The 18,427-nt window shown below is 46.2% G+C and overlaps 1 protein-coding gene and 1 long non-coding RNA gene across 7 annotated transcripts in view; one reads left to right on the top strand and one right to left on the bottom strand.

The window, feature by feature from the left end:
• The window catches only part of LOC135186536 (uncharacterized), a 102,923-nt gene extending 96,447 nt beyond the window's left edge, over positions 1-6,476 (top strand). Inside the window, exon 4 of the long non-coding RNA XR_010307010.1 lies at positions 6,302-6,476. This is a non-coding gene — a long non-coding RNA (uncharacterized LOC135186536). The remainder of the gene's footprint in view (positions 1-6,301) is intronic.
• Positions 6,477-9,200: 2,724 nt separating this feature from the next.
• The window catches only part of FSHR (follicle stimulating hormone receptor), a 326,011-nt gene continuing 316,784 nt past the window's right edge, over positions 9,201-18,427 (bottom strand). For 5 of the 6 annotated variants that reach the window (XM_064164314.1, XM_064164315.1, XM_064164316.1 and 2 more), the window contains 2 exons: positions 16,453-16,638; positions 9,201-10,710 (listed from right to left, as the gene is read on the bottom strand). In XM_064164314.1, coding sequence (XP_064020384.1) covers positions 9,480-10,710; positions 16,453-16,638 — 1,417 coding nt within the window. In that variant the 3' untranslated portion in view covers positions 9,201-9,479. The remainder of the gene's footprint in view (positions 10,711-16,452; positions 16,639-18,427) is intronic. The other variant, XM_064164312.1, reaches the window with a different exon arrangement.

Here is an 18,427-nt window from a genome sequence, read left to right as displayed (position 1 = left end):
AGGAAGTCTCCTTGTGAATGTCCATGAATCACAGCATCACAGAGGGGTGGGGTTTGGAAAGGGACCTCTGGTGAGCATCTAGTCCAATCCTCCTGCTAGAGGTGGTATGCCTAGAGTAGATTGCACAGAACAGGGCCCAAGTGTTCTGGACATCTCCCATGCAAAGATACCTGGTACTGTTCAGCCTGGAAAAGAGCAAACCTTATAAATGTGCTTATAAACATCTAAAGGGTGGAGGTCAGTGGGGTGGCACTGGGCTCTTTTCAGTGATGGCCAGCGACAGCACAAGAGGTAATGAGTACAAACTGGAATATAAGGTGTCATAGAATCATAGAATTGTCAGGGCTGGAAGGGACCTCAAGGATCAGCTAGCTCCAGCCCTCCCTGCCATGGGCAAGGACACCTAACACTAAACCAGGGTGCTCAGTGCCCCATCCAGCCTGTCCTTAAAGACCTCCAGGGATGGGGCTTCCACCGGCTCCCTGGGAAACCTGTTCCAGTGTCTCACCACTCTCATGGTGAAGAACTTCTTCCTAACATCGAATCTGAATCTCTCACTTCTAGTTTTGCTTCATTCTGCTTAGTCCTGACACCCTAAAATGTCCCTCCCCAGCTTTCTTGTAGCCCCTTTTAGATACTGGAAGGCCACAATAAGGTCATCTCAGAGCCTTCTCATCTCCAGAGTGAACAGCCCCAACTCTCTCAGTCTTTCTCCATAGGTGAGCAGCTCCAGATCTCTGATTATCCTCGTGGCCTTCTCTGGGCACACTTCAGCATGTTCATATCTTTGCTGTCCCAGGGGCTCCAGAACTTGTTGCAGTACTCTAGGTGGGGTCTCACTAGAGCAGCGTAGAGGGGGAGAATCACCACCCTCGACCTGCTGGCCACACTTGTCTTGATGCAGCGCAGGGTCTGGTTTGCTTTCTGGGCTGCAAGTGCACACTGCTGGCTCATGTTGAGCTTTTCACCCACCAGCAACCCCAAGTGCCTCTCCCCAGGGCTGCTCTCTAGCCAGTGACTGCCCAGCCTATATTGGTGCTTGGAATTGCCCTGCCCCAGGTACAGAAGCTTGCACTTGACCTAAGGAATGCTTGTCACCTAATTCAGGAGGTTCTTCTGAAGATCTCTGCCCAGGTTCTTGATTATTGTATGCATGCAACTGTCAAGCAGAGCTCTGCAAGAGTGAGGGAAGTGTGAAGACTGCCATAAGTTGAAGATCAAAGAGAGCCTGCCCTGTGCAAACAGCCTCAGCTGGCTCACAGCCTTAGGCACTGCCATCTGTGGCTGCTAGGCAAGAGAGTGCCAGACAGAGCACTGATGTTGTCTTTCACCTTTTGAAAAGGTGACAAAAAGATCTTTAATTAGGAAAGAAGTAACCAGGAGCCACTTGGGCTATGACTCACATGGGACCCTGTGCAGAAAGAAAATAAATGTTTTTATTAATGAATTATTCCCAAGGGAGAGACAAAGGGAAGGGTTCCTGGATAGTTATTTCCCAGAAATGTGTTTAGACCTAATCAACTTCGTAATTAGTTGCCTGATTATCTAAGTAGTTAACTGTTGGTGACCTTTTAAACTTGTGGTGACAAATGCATGCATGCATGCGTGTTCCACAGGAGAGCTCCTACTGAGCTTTGCAGAGTGCAGCTCTGACATCACTCTGAGACAGGGGAGCAAGATGCACGGTGGGGTCATGGAGTCTTCTTCTCTAGAGAGTTTCAAAACCCACCTGGACATAGAATTAGAGAATCATAGACTGGTTTAGGTTGGAAGTAACTGCAAAGATCATCCAGTTCCAACCCCCTCATCATAGGCAAGGACACCTCCCACTAGAACTGGTAGCTCAAGGCCTCATCCCACCTGGACCTGAACAGCTCCAGGGAGGGAGCAGACACAACCTCCCTGGGCAACCTGTGCCAGTGTCTCACCACCTTCACTTCAAATAACATCTTTGTAACATCTAGTTTGAATCTCCCCTCTGCCAGTTTAAACCTGTTACTCCTTGTCTTGTCGTTCCAAGACCTTGTCAGTAGTCCCTCCCCAGCCTTCCTGTAGGCCCCCTTCAGATACTGGAAGGCCACTACAAGGTGTCCTCAAAGCCTTCTCCAGGCTGAAGAGCCCCAACTCTTATAGCCTGTCCTCATAGCAGAGCTGCTGCAGCCCTTTGAGCATCTTTCTGGCCTCTTCTTGACTGGCTCCAGCAGTTCCATGTCCTTCTTGTGTTGGGGGCTCCAGAACTGCACACAGTACTCCAGGTAGGGTCTCAGGAGAGCAAAGGGGGAGCATCCCCTCTCTTGCCCTGCTGGCCATGCTGCTCTTGCTGCAGCCCAGCACACAGTTGCTGTCTGGGCTGTGTGCACACTGCCGACTCATGTTGAGCTTTTCATCACCCCAGACCTCCCCAGGTCCTTTTCCTCAGGGCTGCTCTCCAGCCATGTTCCAGTGCAGCCACTCCTAGACGATCCTGCTTTGGTAGCAGGGTGGGTGGACTTGATCATCTCCAGATGTCCTTTCCAACCCCTGTCATTCTGTGATTCTGTGAAGATGGGCTAAAGCTGAGGGAATGACAAGATGTGAGTGTAGACATCCAAGGGGCATGTGCTTGTCCATGCAGCATAGGCAAGAAAAGAACAATCTGGGGGAGCATTTCAAGCTAATTGGGCATTTGTAGCTCACAAGCACCACACCAAATTGCAGTGGAAAAGTGCCTGGTGATGGTGCAGCGTGGAGCTCTGATGGTCCCTAAAGGAGCTGTGATCTCTTTTACCAGAGGTAGCACATGCACACACACACACTATTTATAGCACTCTTTTGCTTTTATTCTTTAATCATGAAATAAAAACTCATGGCCTGAGCTTCTTTTTAAGTTTATCTCTCTGTAGGCTTTTTCCCATGCAAATTTCTATTGCCTTTTCCCTGGGAATTATATTTCAGCCAAAATAGCCCTTTTAACGCAGGATTTTACCACTGGGGATTGGGATGACTCAACAGAAAAGCCCATATTGCTCAGTCCTGCTCTCCAATCTTCCACCCACTCATAAAGACAGCAAATTCCCATCTGTGCACTGCTCTCACTGTGATCTTGCTAATTTTTCCTGCTCTTTTTTTTTTTTGGTGTGTGTGTGGGGGGGGTTACATCTTGGTGCTGTTGTCCAGGCTGAGGTAACAAAGATCCGTGTAACACAGGCAGCCTGGGTGAGGTACAAAAGAAAATGGAATGTATTAGGTACAGCAAGGGTAAGTGAAGCCTTCATCCCATGTGCTGGACCTGGAAACCTGGTTTTTGTCTCACCCAGCATCATTTCTCCTGGAAAACCAGTGCTTTACAAAAGATTTTTCAATAGACTTGGAGGGAGAGGGGGGAGTTGGAGAGCAAAAGGTCCTCTGCAGTCTCTTAATGCTTGAAATCCATTCCTGAGTACTTTCATCTCTAATTAAAGGTCACCTACTGGTTTGAGAACAACTGTTAATGAAGAGTTTAATTAGCCAGGTGACAGCTATAAAATGCTACTCCTGTACTTAAAGCCACAAGCCCTGATTTTTTCAGTATCTGCTTGTCACCAGGCACTTATAGCCAAAGCTCCCTCTGAGGAAGAGTCTGTGTGTGTGCAATTCATATTTTGCATGCACAATGGGAGCCCATATTAAAGATGCAAATCTGTTAGGAGGAGGTTTCTATGTGCTTATCTGACCATTTGAACCAGACCCACCTTTCTGTTCTGTTCTTTCATTCAGGGAGGGGGAGGGGTGGTTAAATTATTCCTGGAGGATAAATCATTTCACATTATTAACTCTTCTTAACAACAAAGCCGCATAAATTAAATCTAAGATGATCTGCTGTGGCCTCAGTGGAATGATTAGGAGGGAATCTACAGGAAAGAAATGTGGTCAAATCATTTGAAGACTCACTAAATGGGATACAGAGCCTCATCTTGCATTCTTAACAAGCTCAGCTCTAGCCCTGCCTTCTAATGAGCAAGCCCTGCCTGGCACATCTCTGCAGAGCCCGTAGCAATGCTGTAAAGGAAATGGCTCATGGCTCATTCTCTCCGCTCAGTCGAGGTTCTTTCTTTTTTCCCTTTATTGATGCTTTTGAGCTGCTGCTCCATTACCTATGGTGGTAATTTTCCTGATGCAGTTTGCAATCTGCCAGGCTGAAGCGGTCCCATTTCTCGCTTCCCATCACAGTACCAGATATGTGTTCCTTGGAGAACTCAGGGGTGGGATCCCCACAACACACACACCTGAAGGAATGCTGCTGCTGGCAAGGTGATGAAGAAATAGCTTATCCCATCCTCATTGCCAGGACAGCATCTCTAATGAAGGCACCAAAAGGCCTTCATTATTCTTTAACCCTGCATTTTCTGGGGCTTAGTGGACACTGAAATTCAAGAGCTACATCCAGGCAGAGGGGAAAATCAGAAGGTTTTAAACTATTGTCCAGGATCAGGTGGGCTTTGTGCTTGAAGTTTGAACTCCAAGGTTTTTCCTTTGAGTCAAAGCTTTGACTCAGTTTCTTTGTTACCTGTGGGCAGTCTCTCTTTCACACGTGTGCTCATGTGCACACAGACATACGCTTCTGTTTGTCCAGAAGGCCCTGGACAAGCTGGAGAGGTGGGCCCAGGTGAACCTCCTGAGGTACAAGAAGATCAAGTACAGGGTTCTGCACGTGGGTTGCAAGAATCCTCATTAGCAATCCAGGCTGGGAGATGATTGAGAGCAGCCCTGCAGAAAAGCACTTGGCAGATGAGGAGATGGACATGAGCCAGCAATTCACGCTTGCAGCCCAGAGGGCCAGCCTGGGCTGCAGCAAAAGCAGTGTGGCCAGCAGGAGAGACAGGATCCTGCCCCTCTGCTCTGGGGAGACCTCACAGACCACAGTACTGTGTCCAGCTATGGGGCATTCAACACAGGAAGAACATGGACCTGATGGAGTGGGTCCAGAGAAAGGCCATGAAGGTGATCAAGGGGCTGGAGCACCTCTCCTGCAAGGACAGGCTCAGGGAAATGGGGTTGTTCAGCCTGGAGAAGAGAAGGCTCTAATAGCAGCCTTCCAGTACCTGAAGCAGGCTACAGGAAGGCTGCAGAGAGACTGCTTCCAAAGGCCTGTAGTGATAGCATGAGGGGTATTGGTTTGAGAGTAGAGAAGAGCAGATTTAGATTGGATGTTAGGAGCAAGTTCTGCACCGTAAGGGTGGTGAAACACTGAAAAAGGTTGTCAAGGCCTGTGGTTGAGACCACATTCCTGGAGATACTCAAGGTGAGGCTTGATAAGGCTCTTAGTGGAGGATGTCCCTGCTGACTGCAGGGAGGGTGGATTGGATGACCTTTGGAGGTCCCTTCCAACCCAAACCAGTCTATGATTCTGTCCAAACAGAAGCCTCAACAAAACAGAACTCCAAACCCTGGCTATAAAGGTGAGGGACAGAAAATGATAGCACATCACATAAGAAGATCTATTTATATACCTGAGAAAGAATTAAAACACCTCTTAAGGTTCTGTCAGTGTCTTGGGGCTTATTTCATAGGCAATGTGAGTTAATAGAAGAGACTGGTTAAAACAAAGACAGGTCAGCTTGAGCAAGCCATCTGTTTCAGAGGTTTCAAACATACCTTCTAGGAGGGTTTTCTTTGCAGAGCTGAATTTCACCCACAGGTCACCGTGACCCAGCTGTGGAGGCTGTGCTGTGTCAGTGGAGCTCTCCAGATAAGCAGTAATGCTCACCACGTGCTCTGTCAGCATATCTCTGGCTGTACACTTGCTCTCAAGGCAGTTTGGTTTGATCATGGCTTTATTAGAATAGATGTCAGAGAGAGAGAAATGTGAAAGAGCTTGAGGATTACACACATAGACATGTTGGTCACTGCTGAGGAAATTGACACCAGATACCAGCAGGCTTTTTATACCTTACAAACACAAATCAAATAGATCCTGCTTCTTTTTCCCCTTCCCTTCACCCTTCCACTCCCCTTTCCTCTTCCTTTCCCCTGTCCTCTTCCCCTGTCTCCGTCCCCTCCCCCTTCCTTTCCCCCTCCCCTTTCCCCTGCTCCTGTCTCCTTTTCCTTCCCCTTTCCCTTTCCCATTTGATTTCTCTTTATTTTTCAAATACAGCTTTCTTCAAAGAAAAACCTCTGCTTAAAAAACAAAGTCCATAAACAGACCAATATCTCACACAGAGACCGATACAGGTCCTGCGACACTCCTCACAATTTGGGAGATGCTTAAAATTAAAATCCAAAGAGGGGAAAAAAAAGAAACCCAAAACCATTACAAAACCCCTTCTTGTGATTCTCCACACAGGGAAAGTCAAGGAGTTCTGAAGACTGCAGGAAAGAGGTTTATGTTTTGGCAACCACATGCTCAGCTTCCCAGCCTTGCAGCTGCTGCCACAGCCTGAGCTGCCACTGAACCTCCTGTGTAGCACACATGGACAGGATGTGCTCCTCGAGGAATTCTGTGCTGTCCTCCTGCTAGGGATGAGGTAAGGTGTCCAGTTACCTGGCTCTACTTACTCTTTAAGTATCATTCTTTGCTCTGGAGGAAAACCAGCATCCAGATGTCTTCATACCTTGGGTTCTGGTCTGATGCTGGCTAGAAGACACAGTCCTGCAAGGTCTCTTCTCAAGGCTGTCTATTGGTTATGAGTATGTAAGGCATATTTAAACTGGGGTTCCTGATGCCAGGCAAAGTGTTTGCATAAAGTAGAAGAGCTGTACCAACTCAAGCACCTCATGTACAAGACTGACTTCTAGACTGTGACTGTGCTTTCCCAAGGTGCCAAGGTTTCATCCTATTTCCTTGGCAAATGGCAGGACTTGGAGGGGAAAAATATGTATGTGAGGCTATAAGAATTTGCACTCTTTATGGGCAGAAACTGGCTAGCATTTACCAAAGACATCCCTCATTTTTCACCCAGGTGTAGATTCAGAAGTCTGTTTTTAAGCCAACTGAAATATCTGCAGTGTAGGAGTTGAGGTACTTCTGTTGGGATGGGTTTTAATGGCTGCACACTGTATGACATCAAGCATTGGGGAAGAAATGATTCCTCTGAGCAGTCACAAGAGCTTCTTGGAGATTAATTTCCCTCTCCCCCCCTGCCTTTTTTTTGTGTGTGTGTGTGTTTTTCGTTCTTTCTCCTGGATCTTGCAGTGAGTGTTACTTGTGTTGAGTAATGAAATCTGCCCCCCCCCCACCCCACACCATCTTTGATCTCCTCTGCTTTATGCTCTAGGGAGCTTAGACTTCCTTCCCTGACCAGGAATGAATGACTAATCATCTCCTGTAGCTATTCCCATCAGGTTTAGATGCTGAAATGTGAAGCTGATGGCAGGGGAAATTATGGATAAAATTCCTACTGAAAGTTTAAGAGTGATGTGCAGGCAATATTCAAAGCACATAACATTTAACTATGAAGACTCTAAAGATTCAGGGTATTGGTAGATAGTAGCTGAACATGAGCTAGCAGTGTGCCCAGGTGGCCAAGAATGCCAGTGGAACAGTGTGGGCAGTAGGACAAGAGAGGTTATTCTGCCCCTGTTCTCAACACTGGTCAGGCCACACCTTGAGTGCTGTGTCCAGTTCTGGGCTCCTCAATTCAAGAAGGATGTTGAGATGCTGGAACATGTCCAGAGAAAAGGAAAGAAGCTGGTGAGAGTCCTGGAACACAGCCCTGTGAGGAGAGGCTGAGGGAGCTGGGGGTGTGCAGCCTGCAGAAGAGGGGGTTTAGGGCAGGAGTTGCTGTCTACAACTACCTGAAGGGAGGCTGTGGCCAGGTGGGGTTGGTTTCTTCTGCCAGGCAACCAGCAACAGAACAAGGGGACAGTCTCAAGTTGTGCCAGGGGAGCTACTGGCTGGATGTTAGGAGGAAGTTGTTGGCAGAGTGATTGGCATTGTAATGGGCTGCCCAGGGAGGTGGTGGAGTTGCCATCCCTGGATGTGTTGAAGCAAAGCCTGGATGAGGCACTTAGTGCCATGATCTAGTTCATTGGACAGGGCTGGGTGCTAGGTTGGACTGGATAATCTTGGAGGTCTCTTCCAACCTGGCTGATTCTATGATCATGGGGCAAAACCATGAAGAGGGAATAAAGCCCAGACTCTTTACCTGGAGCTTTCCTTGTGTTGTCCATCTACCCATATGTAGACAATTAACATGGGAAAAAAAGGAGTCAACCCTGGGTTTTTTTGTGTGATTTGGAATGATTTGCACTCAAAAAGTTTGATGTTCAAATACTGGGAAAAAAGTCTGTACAATCACTGACATGTTATGCAAAAAACCTCTAAAATCAGAAGTCTTGATTAAGAGTTGGGGTTTCAAGACCAGGTAGTGAGGCCTTGAGCAACCTGGTCTAGTGGAAGGTGTCCCTGCCCATGGCAGAAGGGTTGGAACTAGATGATCTTTCAGGTCCCTTCTAGGACAAACCATTCTCTGATTCTATGATATGCAGCATATAGTGTCTTTCAGCCTGGACCATCTTGCCATGCCCAAGGGGCTCAGCCATACAAAAGTGATTTCAATCTAACTTCCTCAGATCAACTTGAAGCAACATCTCCATTTCTATGAAGGGTTCTTCCTGATCTTGTTCTTACTCTTTCTCACCTTGAGAACAAACCCCATACCAAATCCCTTGATCCATACTCAGGAGAAATCTAGTTCTCTGAGCTGGAGTATCAACATTGTTCAGTCTCAAAAAGGAGAGGGCTCCAGAGAGATCTTATAGTGGTCTTCCAGCACCTGAAAGGGGCCTGCAAGAAAGCTGGGGAAGGACTATTTACAAAGGTCTGTAGTAATAGGACAGAGGACAATGGTTTCAAAGTAGAACAGAGTAGGTTTAGATTGGACATTAGAATCACAGAATCAATCAGGTTGGAAGAGACCGCCAAGATCATCCAGTTCAACCTATCATCCAGCTCTATCCAGTCATCTAGACTGCCTCTCTGCTGTGGTCAATGGAAGCAACACAAGACACTTTCATTAATAGTAAGTCTGTGGCAAAGGAGGGCTTCAAATTTGCCTTCTGTCTCCTGTAATCCCAGGAGACATGACTGATGAAAAGAGATAATTCTATGTCAGTGTTCTAACGTTTCACTGGCAAAAAAAATTAGCTCTACCTATGTTTTTTTTTCCTTAAACCAGATATAACTACTAAACTCTGAATTGACAGTTACCATCTTCCTAAAACCAAGGAAATCTCTACCCATATGGTGGGAGATACCAGTTTATAATCTCATTTATTTCCCAAGACAGTTCTACAAGAACACTTTGGCTCAGGCTGGAGTTCTGTTCTGAGTTCTTCAAGAAGTGACAAAGACAACCTGCCACCTCCAACGAAGGTTATTCATGGAACAAAAAGCCAGCAAGGTAAAACCAATTTTTTTTTCTCATAAAAACTAAGTTTATAGGCTATGCTGAAGTCATTATTCAAGTTCACAGTTGAAAGTGGTTATCACGCTGCCTCAGACTCAAATTCATGCAAGTGTTTCAGTTCAAGTGATGCAAAGGCACCAAGGAGTACATAGTGCCCTCGCTGTTTTTTGATGTAGGAGGGCAATGGCCGTTCCTTGTGTGGAAATTGTGAGCGGATGAGGAGGTTTCTGTTCTGTACATCTGGGCTTGCATTTCACAGCAACCAAACTTACTCAGCAGGATGAAAAAGTCCCTGCGGAAAGTCTTTGTGAAGATGGCGTAGAGGAAAGGGTTAGCGCAGGAATTGATGGGGTAGAACAAAACCAGAAGGATCTTGGATTTGGACACTGTGATGAGAGGTACCTTCAGCGAGGCTGAGATTGCAAAGAAGGAAATTGGTGCCATGCAGAGGAAATCTGTGAAGATCAGTATGGCCATGCGCTTGGCAATCTTGGTGTCGCTGTTGGAAGCGATGACATTGGGGTTCCGCACAGTGAAGTAGATGCAGATGTAGCAGACACAGATAGTCACAAAGGCAAGCACATTCAACACGAGAAGGAATATGACATAAGCCTGGGAAAACGGTGTTTCTATATCCATGGGCAAACAGATGCTGACCTTCGTGTAGCTGCTGACTCCAAAGATGGGGAGAAGTGCCACCGTGAAGGCGAACAGCCAGCCAAACGCCATGATGACGGCGGCGTGGCGGAACCGCACCTTGCGGTCCAGCCGCATGGCGTAGGTGATGGTGTGCCACCTCTCCAGGGTGATTGCAGTCAGGGTGTAGACGGAGAGCTCGCTGGCAAACACCGTAAAGAACCCTGCAGCGTTGCAGCCCGCCCCGGTTTGCCAGTCTATGGCGTAGTTGTAGTACTGGCTCCTGGTCTGGACGTCGACGGCAGCAATAAACAGCAGGTAGATGCCGATGCAGAGGTCTGCGAGGGCAAGGTTGCACATCAGGAAGCGAGGTACGGTGAGTTTGTATTGACTGCTTATCAAAATAACGAGGACAACAATGTTCCCAGTGACTGCTAAAATGCTGATGAACCATATCAGGACTCTCAGGGCGTTGTATCCCATGATGTCTTCACAGGGATTGAAAGCATCAGGCTTAGGCGAGCAAGCTACTTTAACTACTTCGTTGCATAAGCCATAGTCCAATTCGTTCTCTGCTGGGTCAGATCCTGTGCCGTAGCTGAAAATGTAATCTTCAGCTGCAAGTTGCCTGTGTAGTTGTTTATTCCCAGGTTGCTCATTGAGGTCTTGCTTGGCCTGAGATATGCTACATATTGGATGCAGTTCAGTGCTGAAAGTGTAAAAAGAGTAGGGTTGGAAAGAAAGGAGACAAGACACGAGGTATACAGGAAACACAAAAGCATCCCAGTGCCAGGAACAGCTCAGTTCTGGTTAGTTGATTATACAGCTTGACATTAATAGTCTGGCTGGCCCCTTGTACCAGTCTGGGGCCATGAGCTACCCGGGAGTGGAGGACAGAAATGACACTTACTCCTTTTGAAGAGTAAGAATGAAGATACTGCACACTGTTGGAAGTTTAAAGGGAGATTCCACTCACTAGTGCATATATGCAAAAGGAGACCACGTAGAATGAATACATCCACAACCTAGGCCAAGTCTATCAGACTAAAACTATCTAGATTCCTCCACCCCTTCCACCCTCATAGGTCTGAGAGTAGGCCAGAACTGCCCTCCCCAGCTTAGGCCTATGATGCCTCAGCAGGCCACGTGATACAGCTCAAAATTCCCTGTCAGCTAGAAGCCATCTCCCACACAGGAGGGACACTGCTCTTCCTGGAGAATAGTGAAGGGAGGAAAGGCAGGGAAGAGACTCAAGGAGAGGGGATGTGAGGAGAGGAGGAGACTCAAGGAGAGGCGACTCAAGGCAAGGAGGAGATACAAGGAAAGGAGACTCAAGGAGACTTGAAGAGAGGAGAGCGGACTTGAGGAGAGGAGACTCAAGGTAAGGAGACTCAAGGTAAGGAGAGCCTTATAAGCTGTGATACCAGAAAGTGGAATGTAATAACAATATTGGAATATCCTGGGACGACCAGGTCTGTCCCCTGGGATGGGACTTCGTCTCTGTAGTTTTCTTAAGGGAGCCTGTGCCCTCTTCACACTCCCACATCCCTATTTATAAAATACTACATGACAGTGTAAATTATTTGGAACCTGTAAAAGAAAGGGAAGTCTAATTTTGCCTTACTAGCTTTCATGATGCAGTTACCCAGATGGATAATGCATTCTGTGAGAAGTCTCCCTTCTTTTAACTAAATTTCTCAACCTGTCACTGATAAGGAGACTCTGGCATGAGGGAGATACATGACACCGAATTCTGATGGTAGGCTGAACTTTGAAGAACAGCTCAGTTCAGCTGTGTCCATAGGAGCCTGTACAGCCATACTAATGCTACCAGCCTTTGGTATTACTCTCAAATTCTCCTCTTCCCGCAGTTCTTGGCAGCCACTGTGCCATGTTCAAGGTTGTAATTCCTGGCAGGGCACAGGACAGCCTCAGTTTGTGCCAGTCGTTTTAAATACTTCATAAACTACTGGTAAGGCAAGCAAAGCATAAATAGGCTCATGCAGGCATCCAGCTCAGCTCTGGAAGCTGGGTGCCAACATGGATATAAACATAAGACATAGCAGAGCATTTTACTTGCAACTGTTTCTCAAGGGAAACGGGTTAGAAAGCAAGGGAAGTGAAGCCAAGACACACCAAACCACACCGTACCAAACTAGAGCAAACCACACCATAGCAAAACAAACTAAACCAAACCATACAAAACTAGAGCAAACCACACCAAACTAAACCAAACCATACAAAACTAGAGCAAACCACACCAAACTAAACCAAACCATATAAAACTAGAGCAAACCACACCAAACTAAACCAAACCATATAAAACTAGAGCAAACCACACCAAACTAAACCAAACCATACAAAACTAGAGCAAACCACACCATAGCAAAACTAAATCAAACCATACAAAACTAGAGCAAACCACACCAAACCATACAAGACTAGAGCAAACCACACTATAGCAAACCAAACTAAATCAAACCATACCATACAAAACTAGAGCAAACCACACCAAACTAAACCAAACCACACCACACCAAAACCAAACTGGCCAAGCCACACCATACCAAACCAAAGCCAACCAAACCACACCATACCAAACCAAACTGACCAAGCCACAGCATGCCAACCCAGAGTAAAGCAAGCCTCACCATACCAAGCCAACATTTCCATGCAAACAGCCCTTGCTTTTGTTTTCTTTTTCTGTCAGAAAGGCTGTTTAAAACGGTTGGGAAAAGTTCTGTAGCAAAGGTAAATATAGGAAAAGAGTTTAAAGGAAAGAAAGTGCCTTTGAAGGTAACAGTAGTACTTTTGGATAGTTTTGTGTCTGGCTTTATTTCCTAGAATATTAACTCTGTGTCTTTCCCCATACCTAAACTAAAAGTAGAGGCAAACACTTTGGCTGAGATGATGGAGAGATGATTGGCTTCATCACACTAAGAAATAGCAAGGTGGAAATGAAAGAGCAGATTTGAACAGCTGCTTCTCCTAGCCTGCCTGCGAAGTTTGCTCTCCCAGAAACTTCCATCTGTGGCTGTGTGTAAAATTGACTCTCATCTAATCTGAGCAGGGGGAATGAACCAGCTGAAAATGTGTTGCAAAACCAACATGGTTTAGGCTTTGCCTAACATCTACCTACAGCCTGGAGAAAAATCTACATATGTAATTCCTAGGATGGGACCTCAATTTATCTCCCACCCTCACTTGCAGTACAGTTGAGAGAAGAGCTTTCTAGGCAAGCTGGTTCAAAGCTTTGAAACAATTGGTATCAGCTTGAAGAATTCTTTTCTGCAACCTAATTCTACCCTTTGGCATTGTACACCTCACACAGCTTCCAAAAAATAGAGTCTAAAAGGTCTAGCAAGAAAGGAAAAACTAATGAAGGCCCAGCACCAGAAGGTGAGGGACATTTTCTGTGAGGTTCTGCACATCTTCTGCTATTATCAATATTTTTTATCTTGGCTGTCAACAGAGGCAGCAAACTGATTTTCTGTGAGGTCAAACATGCACTATGAAGGTCGCAGCAGCAATAACAAGGCATTGCATTTTGTTCCCCTGTGTTCTGCTCACATAAGGATGAGCGAGGGGCCCAGTGTCCTGATCAATACATCAGCAGTTCTCCAGCTCAGATGGAATATAGGCTTTCAAGGAGGAATAACTGGAGAGAAAGTCCCTCAGCTTTGAGTGCAGCGGGCACTTGAGGGCACTGAAAGCTACTGGAGATGAATTGAGGGAAGTATTTTATCTGCTAGCTTGTCAGTGATGAGTTCAAAACAAACCTTGTCCCAAATTATGGAGCTAAATCTGATTAGACTGCTAGGTAAGGCCAGTTAATAAAGATTTCTGATTGTTACAACTTACTTGTTCTTGACATCATAGAATTGCTTCAGTTCAGTTTCAGACCTCTAAGACCAGAGAGTTCAAGCATCCACCTAACACCACCAGAGCCATTAAACCATGTCCCCAGGTGCCATGTCTACACAGTTTTCTAACACCTCCAGGGATGGTGACTCCACCACCTCCCTGGCCAGCCCGTTCCAGTCTCTGGTCACTCTTTCACTGAAGAATTTCTTCCTACTACACAAATTGCATCCCTGGTGCAGTCTGAGAGCATTTCTTTTCATCCTATCACTTGACAATAGGGAGAAGAGACCAACACCCAGATGTCTGCAACCTCCTTTTAGGAAGCTGCAGAGAGCAATGATTTTTACAATGATTGTAGAGAGCAAATATTTTACTGCCAACGGTGCCAAATAAAACCAGGGTCACACAGAGATTGCTGCTCTCTTTGCTCTGAGGTGGGTGATGAGGAGTTTCCTGGCTGTTTACCTGTACTGGGAGCAGCTAAAATGGGCAGTGGCAAATTCCCAGGGGAAAGGAGGGCCATTGAGAGAGTGATTTGCCATTGGAATGGGCTGCCCAGGGAGGTGGTGGAGTCACCATCCCTGGAGGTGTTCAAGCAAAGACTGGGTGAGGCACTTAGCGCCATTGTCTAGCTGATTGGACAGGGCTAGGTGCTAGGTTGGACTGGAGGTCTCTTCCAACTTGATTGATTCCATGCTCCTCTCTTCTGGTACTGACTTAATACTGACTGCTTGCTCGTTATTGTCTCTGGCAGCTTTACCCTTAGGGCTGTGCAGAGCAGTCAGAACAACACATTAAGACATCATTTTCTTTGGTCAAGGAATGGGTCCTTGCTTTCTTTTGAGATTCATAGAATGGTCTGGGTTGGAAGGGACCTTAAAAATCATCTACTTCCAATCCCCTGCCATGGGCACAGACACCTTTCACTAGGCCAGGCTGTTCAAGGCCTCATGCAGCCTGGTCTTGAACACCTCCAGGGAGGTTGTAGAGCACAGAAGCACAGAATGTGATCGTAGATCATTCTGTGCCTCTGTGCTCTACATCCTCCCTGGGCAATCTGTTCCAGTGTCTCCCCACCCTTGCTGTAATGAATTTCTTTCTAACATCTAGTCTAAATCTGCCCTCTTCAAGCTTAAAGTCATGCCCTCTTTTCCTACCACCACAAGCCCTGGGTAGATATCATCATGCAATTCATCTGTTCGTTCTTTTTGTAAGCTCCTGTTACTTTTTGACGTTGCTCTGCTCAAGTCAACCCTGAAAAAATAAACTAGAGAAAGGACAACTTAAATAAGCAACATAAAAATTGGCAGAGTGCTCTGAGAAAATTACCCCCAAATTGCTACCTTTGTACATGTGGTTATTTTCTGCACTTCATCTGGCTCTGGTGACAGCAGGATCTTGTGTGCTGACAGATAGCCTCAGCAGAAGAAATAGTACTGACCTGGGTTCTGCATTAAGGCCTATCTCAAGCCAACTGTCCTCACTGAGAAGTGACATCAAGTGAGTCATGAGCAGCTGATATTATGTTCTCATGAGACAAAGTCCAAACACAACTCCTGATACTGCCACATATTTTGGGGGGGAAAAAAGTAGGATTTCAAGCGACAGCTCCCCCAAAAAATAATGACCAAGTGTAAGGACAGAGCCTTATCAATGTCATTCTTGTAGGCAGAAGGTGATCTTTATGTCAAAGAAAGCAAAAAGCTTGCTGAAGTTCATGATGGTTTATGTCAAGTTGAGAGTTTTCACAACCAGCCTCTGCCCTTTCTGCACTTCAAGGATATTATTTTCCAGTTACAGAAAAACGTGAGGGGAGTTCAACATATTGCACTGGGCTTGTCCTCTGGAAGCAGCTGACCTTTTCTTAGGCCAGCATCACAATGCTCCATTCTCCTCAGTCCTCCTGTTCCTGCTGATATCTCGGTAGAAGCATTTCCTGTTCTCTTTAACAGCTGAAGCCAACTTAATTTCCAGTTGGGCTTTGTCCCTTCTAGTTTTCTGCCTGCACAGTCTCACAACAGTCTTGTGGTTCTCCTGAGTGGCTTGTCCCTTCTTCCAACAACTTCTGCCAGATGCCTAAATGTTTTAGCTGTCTCTTCCTCATGGTTGGGTGGTCTAGGACAGACACCCACCAGGACATCTGTTTTATTAGCCTTCCCCCTGGTTCTTACCCATAAACACTCTATGATCACCATCATCAACCTCAACACAATCCAAACACTCCCTGACATACAAGGCCATGCCACCACCTCTCCTTCCTTGCCTATCCCTTCTGAACACTTTATAGCAATCTGCAGTGTGGCTTAAGGCTGATCAAAGACAAGAAGGTTGCAGTGAAAGGTGGACTTGTGACAGTTGGGAGCTAGAACTGCAGCTGGGGCAACTGCTGATGTTAATATACAGCTGGCAACACATTTACTGGAGAAGCAGTTCACTGTGCAGCATGCACATGTATATTAATTTCTATCCATTTACTCACCTGCACTGAAAGCACTTTTTTTTCAATCCATATTTTGGAGGCAGTGTATTTAATTCATCATTCAAGTACTGAGAAGGACCAAAAAGAAAAACAAATGAAATCACTTACTTTTGCCTTTTCCAGTTTGCAAACGCACAGCAGTGGCTAGGATAGGTGAGGTTTGCCTCAATCAAAGATCTAAATTTGCTTAAATCAGGAAGCTTTTTTAAATTGGATGTAGACCTTGCTCTTAGCTTCTTAATGAGTTCTAATCCATGACTTGGCAGGAAACTGATTCTTGTCCTTGAAATATCCCTTTAGGAAAACATATGAAAATCTCAGTACCAGGCAAATTGACTTCTGTTCAATAGTGGGTATCTGGTTTAGGCTGTCCCACTCAGACTAGTGATTGAAAAGAGATCAGCTGGAAATCTACACTGAAAGGACCCAGGGATAAATCAGGTTTTCCTCCAGGAAACCTGGACTACTATTTCCATTCCAAACAACAATCAAATGATGTTAGTCTGGGCTGAGATAAAAGAGAAAAATAACCCTCTGGTAGCAGGGACGTAAACCATTGATGCTGGGATTAGTAGCTATCCAGTAAATGCAACAATCAGGACAAAGATGTTGATGAAATCACAAGAGAAGTTTGCTGCATGAACACCACATCATCCCAGCAAGGCTGCTGTGGGAAAAGCAGTAAATACAAGGAAAGGAGCTCAAACAGGGGTACAGATGTGGGGAGAGGTTGGAGATATCAAGGTTTGTACTCATTAGGAAGGAACACAGGGGTGACATGGGTCAGACTGTAAGGGACAAAAATAACATTTCCAGAGGTTTAAAAAGCAAAGTGAGCACAGATCAAAGTGGAGACAGGAGCCAGATTACAGGAGGTTAGGAGAGATGTATTTATGTGGAAGACAATTACTGTGTGGGACAGGCTATCAAAGGCAGCCATGGAAGCAGCTACGACTGTATTAAGGACAGAATGAGTGGGGCTTTTAAAAGGAGCTACATCATGCAGGCACTAAATCTTCACTTGATCCATGAAGGTGGGGGAAGAGAAGAGGGACCACAGGTGTTCCATCTCCACACTAAAAGCTACTTGGGAACCCATCCCCATGATTCCAGAGTGTGGCAGCTGGAGCAAAGTGTCCCTGTGTTTGCCTCAGTAAGGCACAAATTGCATCCCTCAGCTCATGACAGCACTTTCTCTTAAAAGCAGCAATACAAATGAACTGAAGGAAAATCACCCTGTCCTCCCTTTGCCCCTGCATTTGCATGGCCTGAAAGGGCTCCAGGATGCAGTAGTTGCTGGAGTGCCTCTGCTCTTTGTAGTATTGTACAGCTGTCTGACACAAGAGAGAAATGGTCCCAAATCATAGAGTCACAGAATGCCTTGGTTGGAAAGGACATCAGAGATCATCTACTCCAATCTCTCTGCCATGGGCAAGGACTCCTCTCAACTAGACTCAGCTGCTTAACCTGGCCTAGAGCACCCCCAGGGAGAAGGCATCCACAGCTTCCTTGGGCAATCCATGCCACAGTCTCACCACCCTCGTACTGAAGAGCTTTTTCCTAAGATCCAGTCTGACCCTGCTCTCTCTCACCTTAAAACCATTCCCTCTTGTCCTGTCTCTAGACATGCTTATGCAAAGTCCCTCTGCAGCCTTCCTGCAGGATCCATTCAGGTATTGGAAGGCAGCTCTAAGGTCTTCCTGGAGTCTTCTCCAGGCTGAACACACCCAGCTCCCTCAGCCTATTCTCATATCCACCCTTTGCATCATCCCTGTGGCCTCCTCTGGCCTCAGCACAAGAGCTGTGTGTCCTTCTTACGCTGGGGACACCAGAACTGGATGCAGTATTGGAGGTGAGGGCAGAAAAGCAAAGAATCAGCTGTCTTGACCTAAACACGGATCTGGCCTGACAATATTTGCCATTTGCTCCATGCTCCCTCCAAGGTACAGTCCCCAGTTCAGCCCTAACAGTGTGATGTGAGAACAATGTGATGTTTGGTGTGTTACCCAACCTGCACAAATTGCTTTTATTATCCTATTACTGCATGAGTGATGCCATGTGAGGGAGAGATCAGGTTTTAGCA

Source organism: Pogoniulus pusillus, chromosome 25 (genome assembly GCF_015220805.1).
Source record: "Pogoniulus pusillus isolate bPogPus1 chromosome 25, bPogPus1.pri, whole genome shotgun sequence".
NCBI lineage: Eukaryota > Metazoa > Chordata > Aves > Piciformes > Lybiidae > Pogoniulus > Pogoniulus pusillus.
Note: the sequence above shows the minus strand (reverse complement) of the source record. Positions and strands in the feature narration are given on the sequence as shown.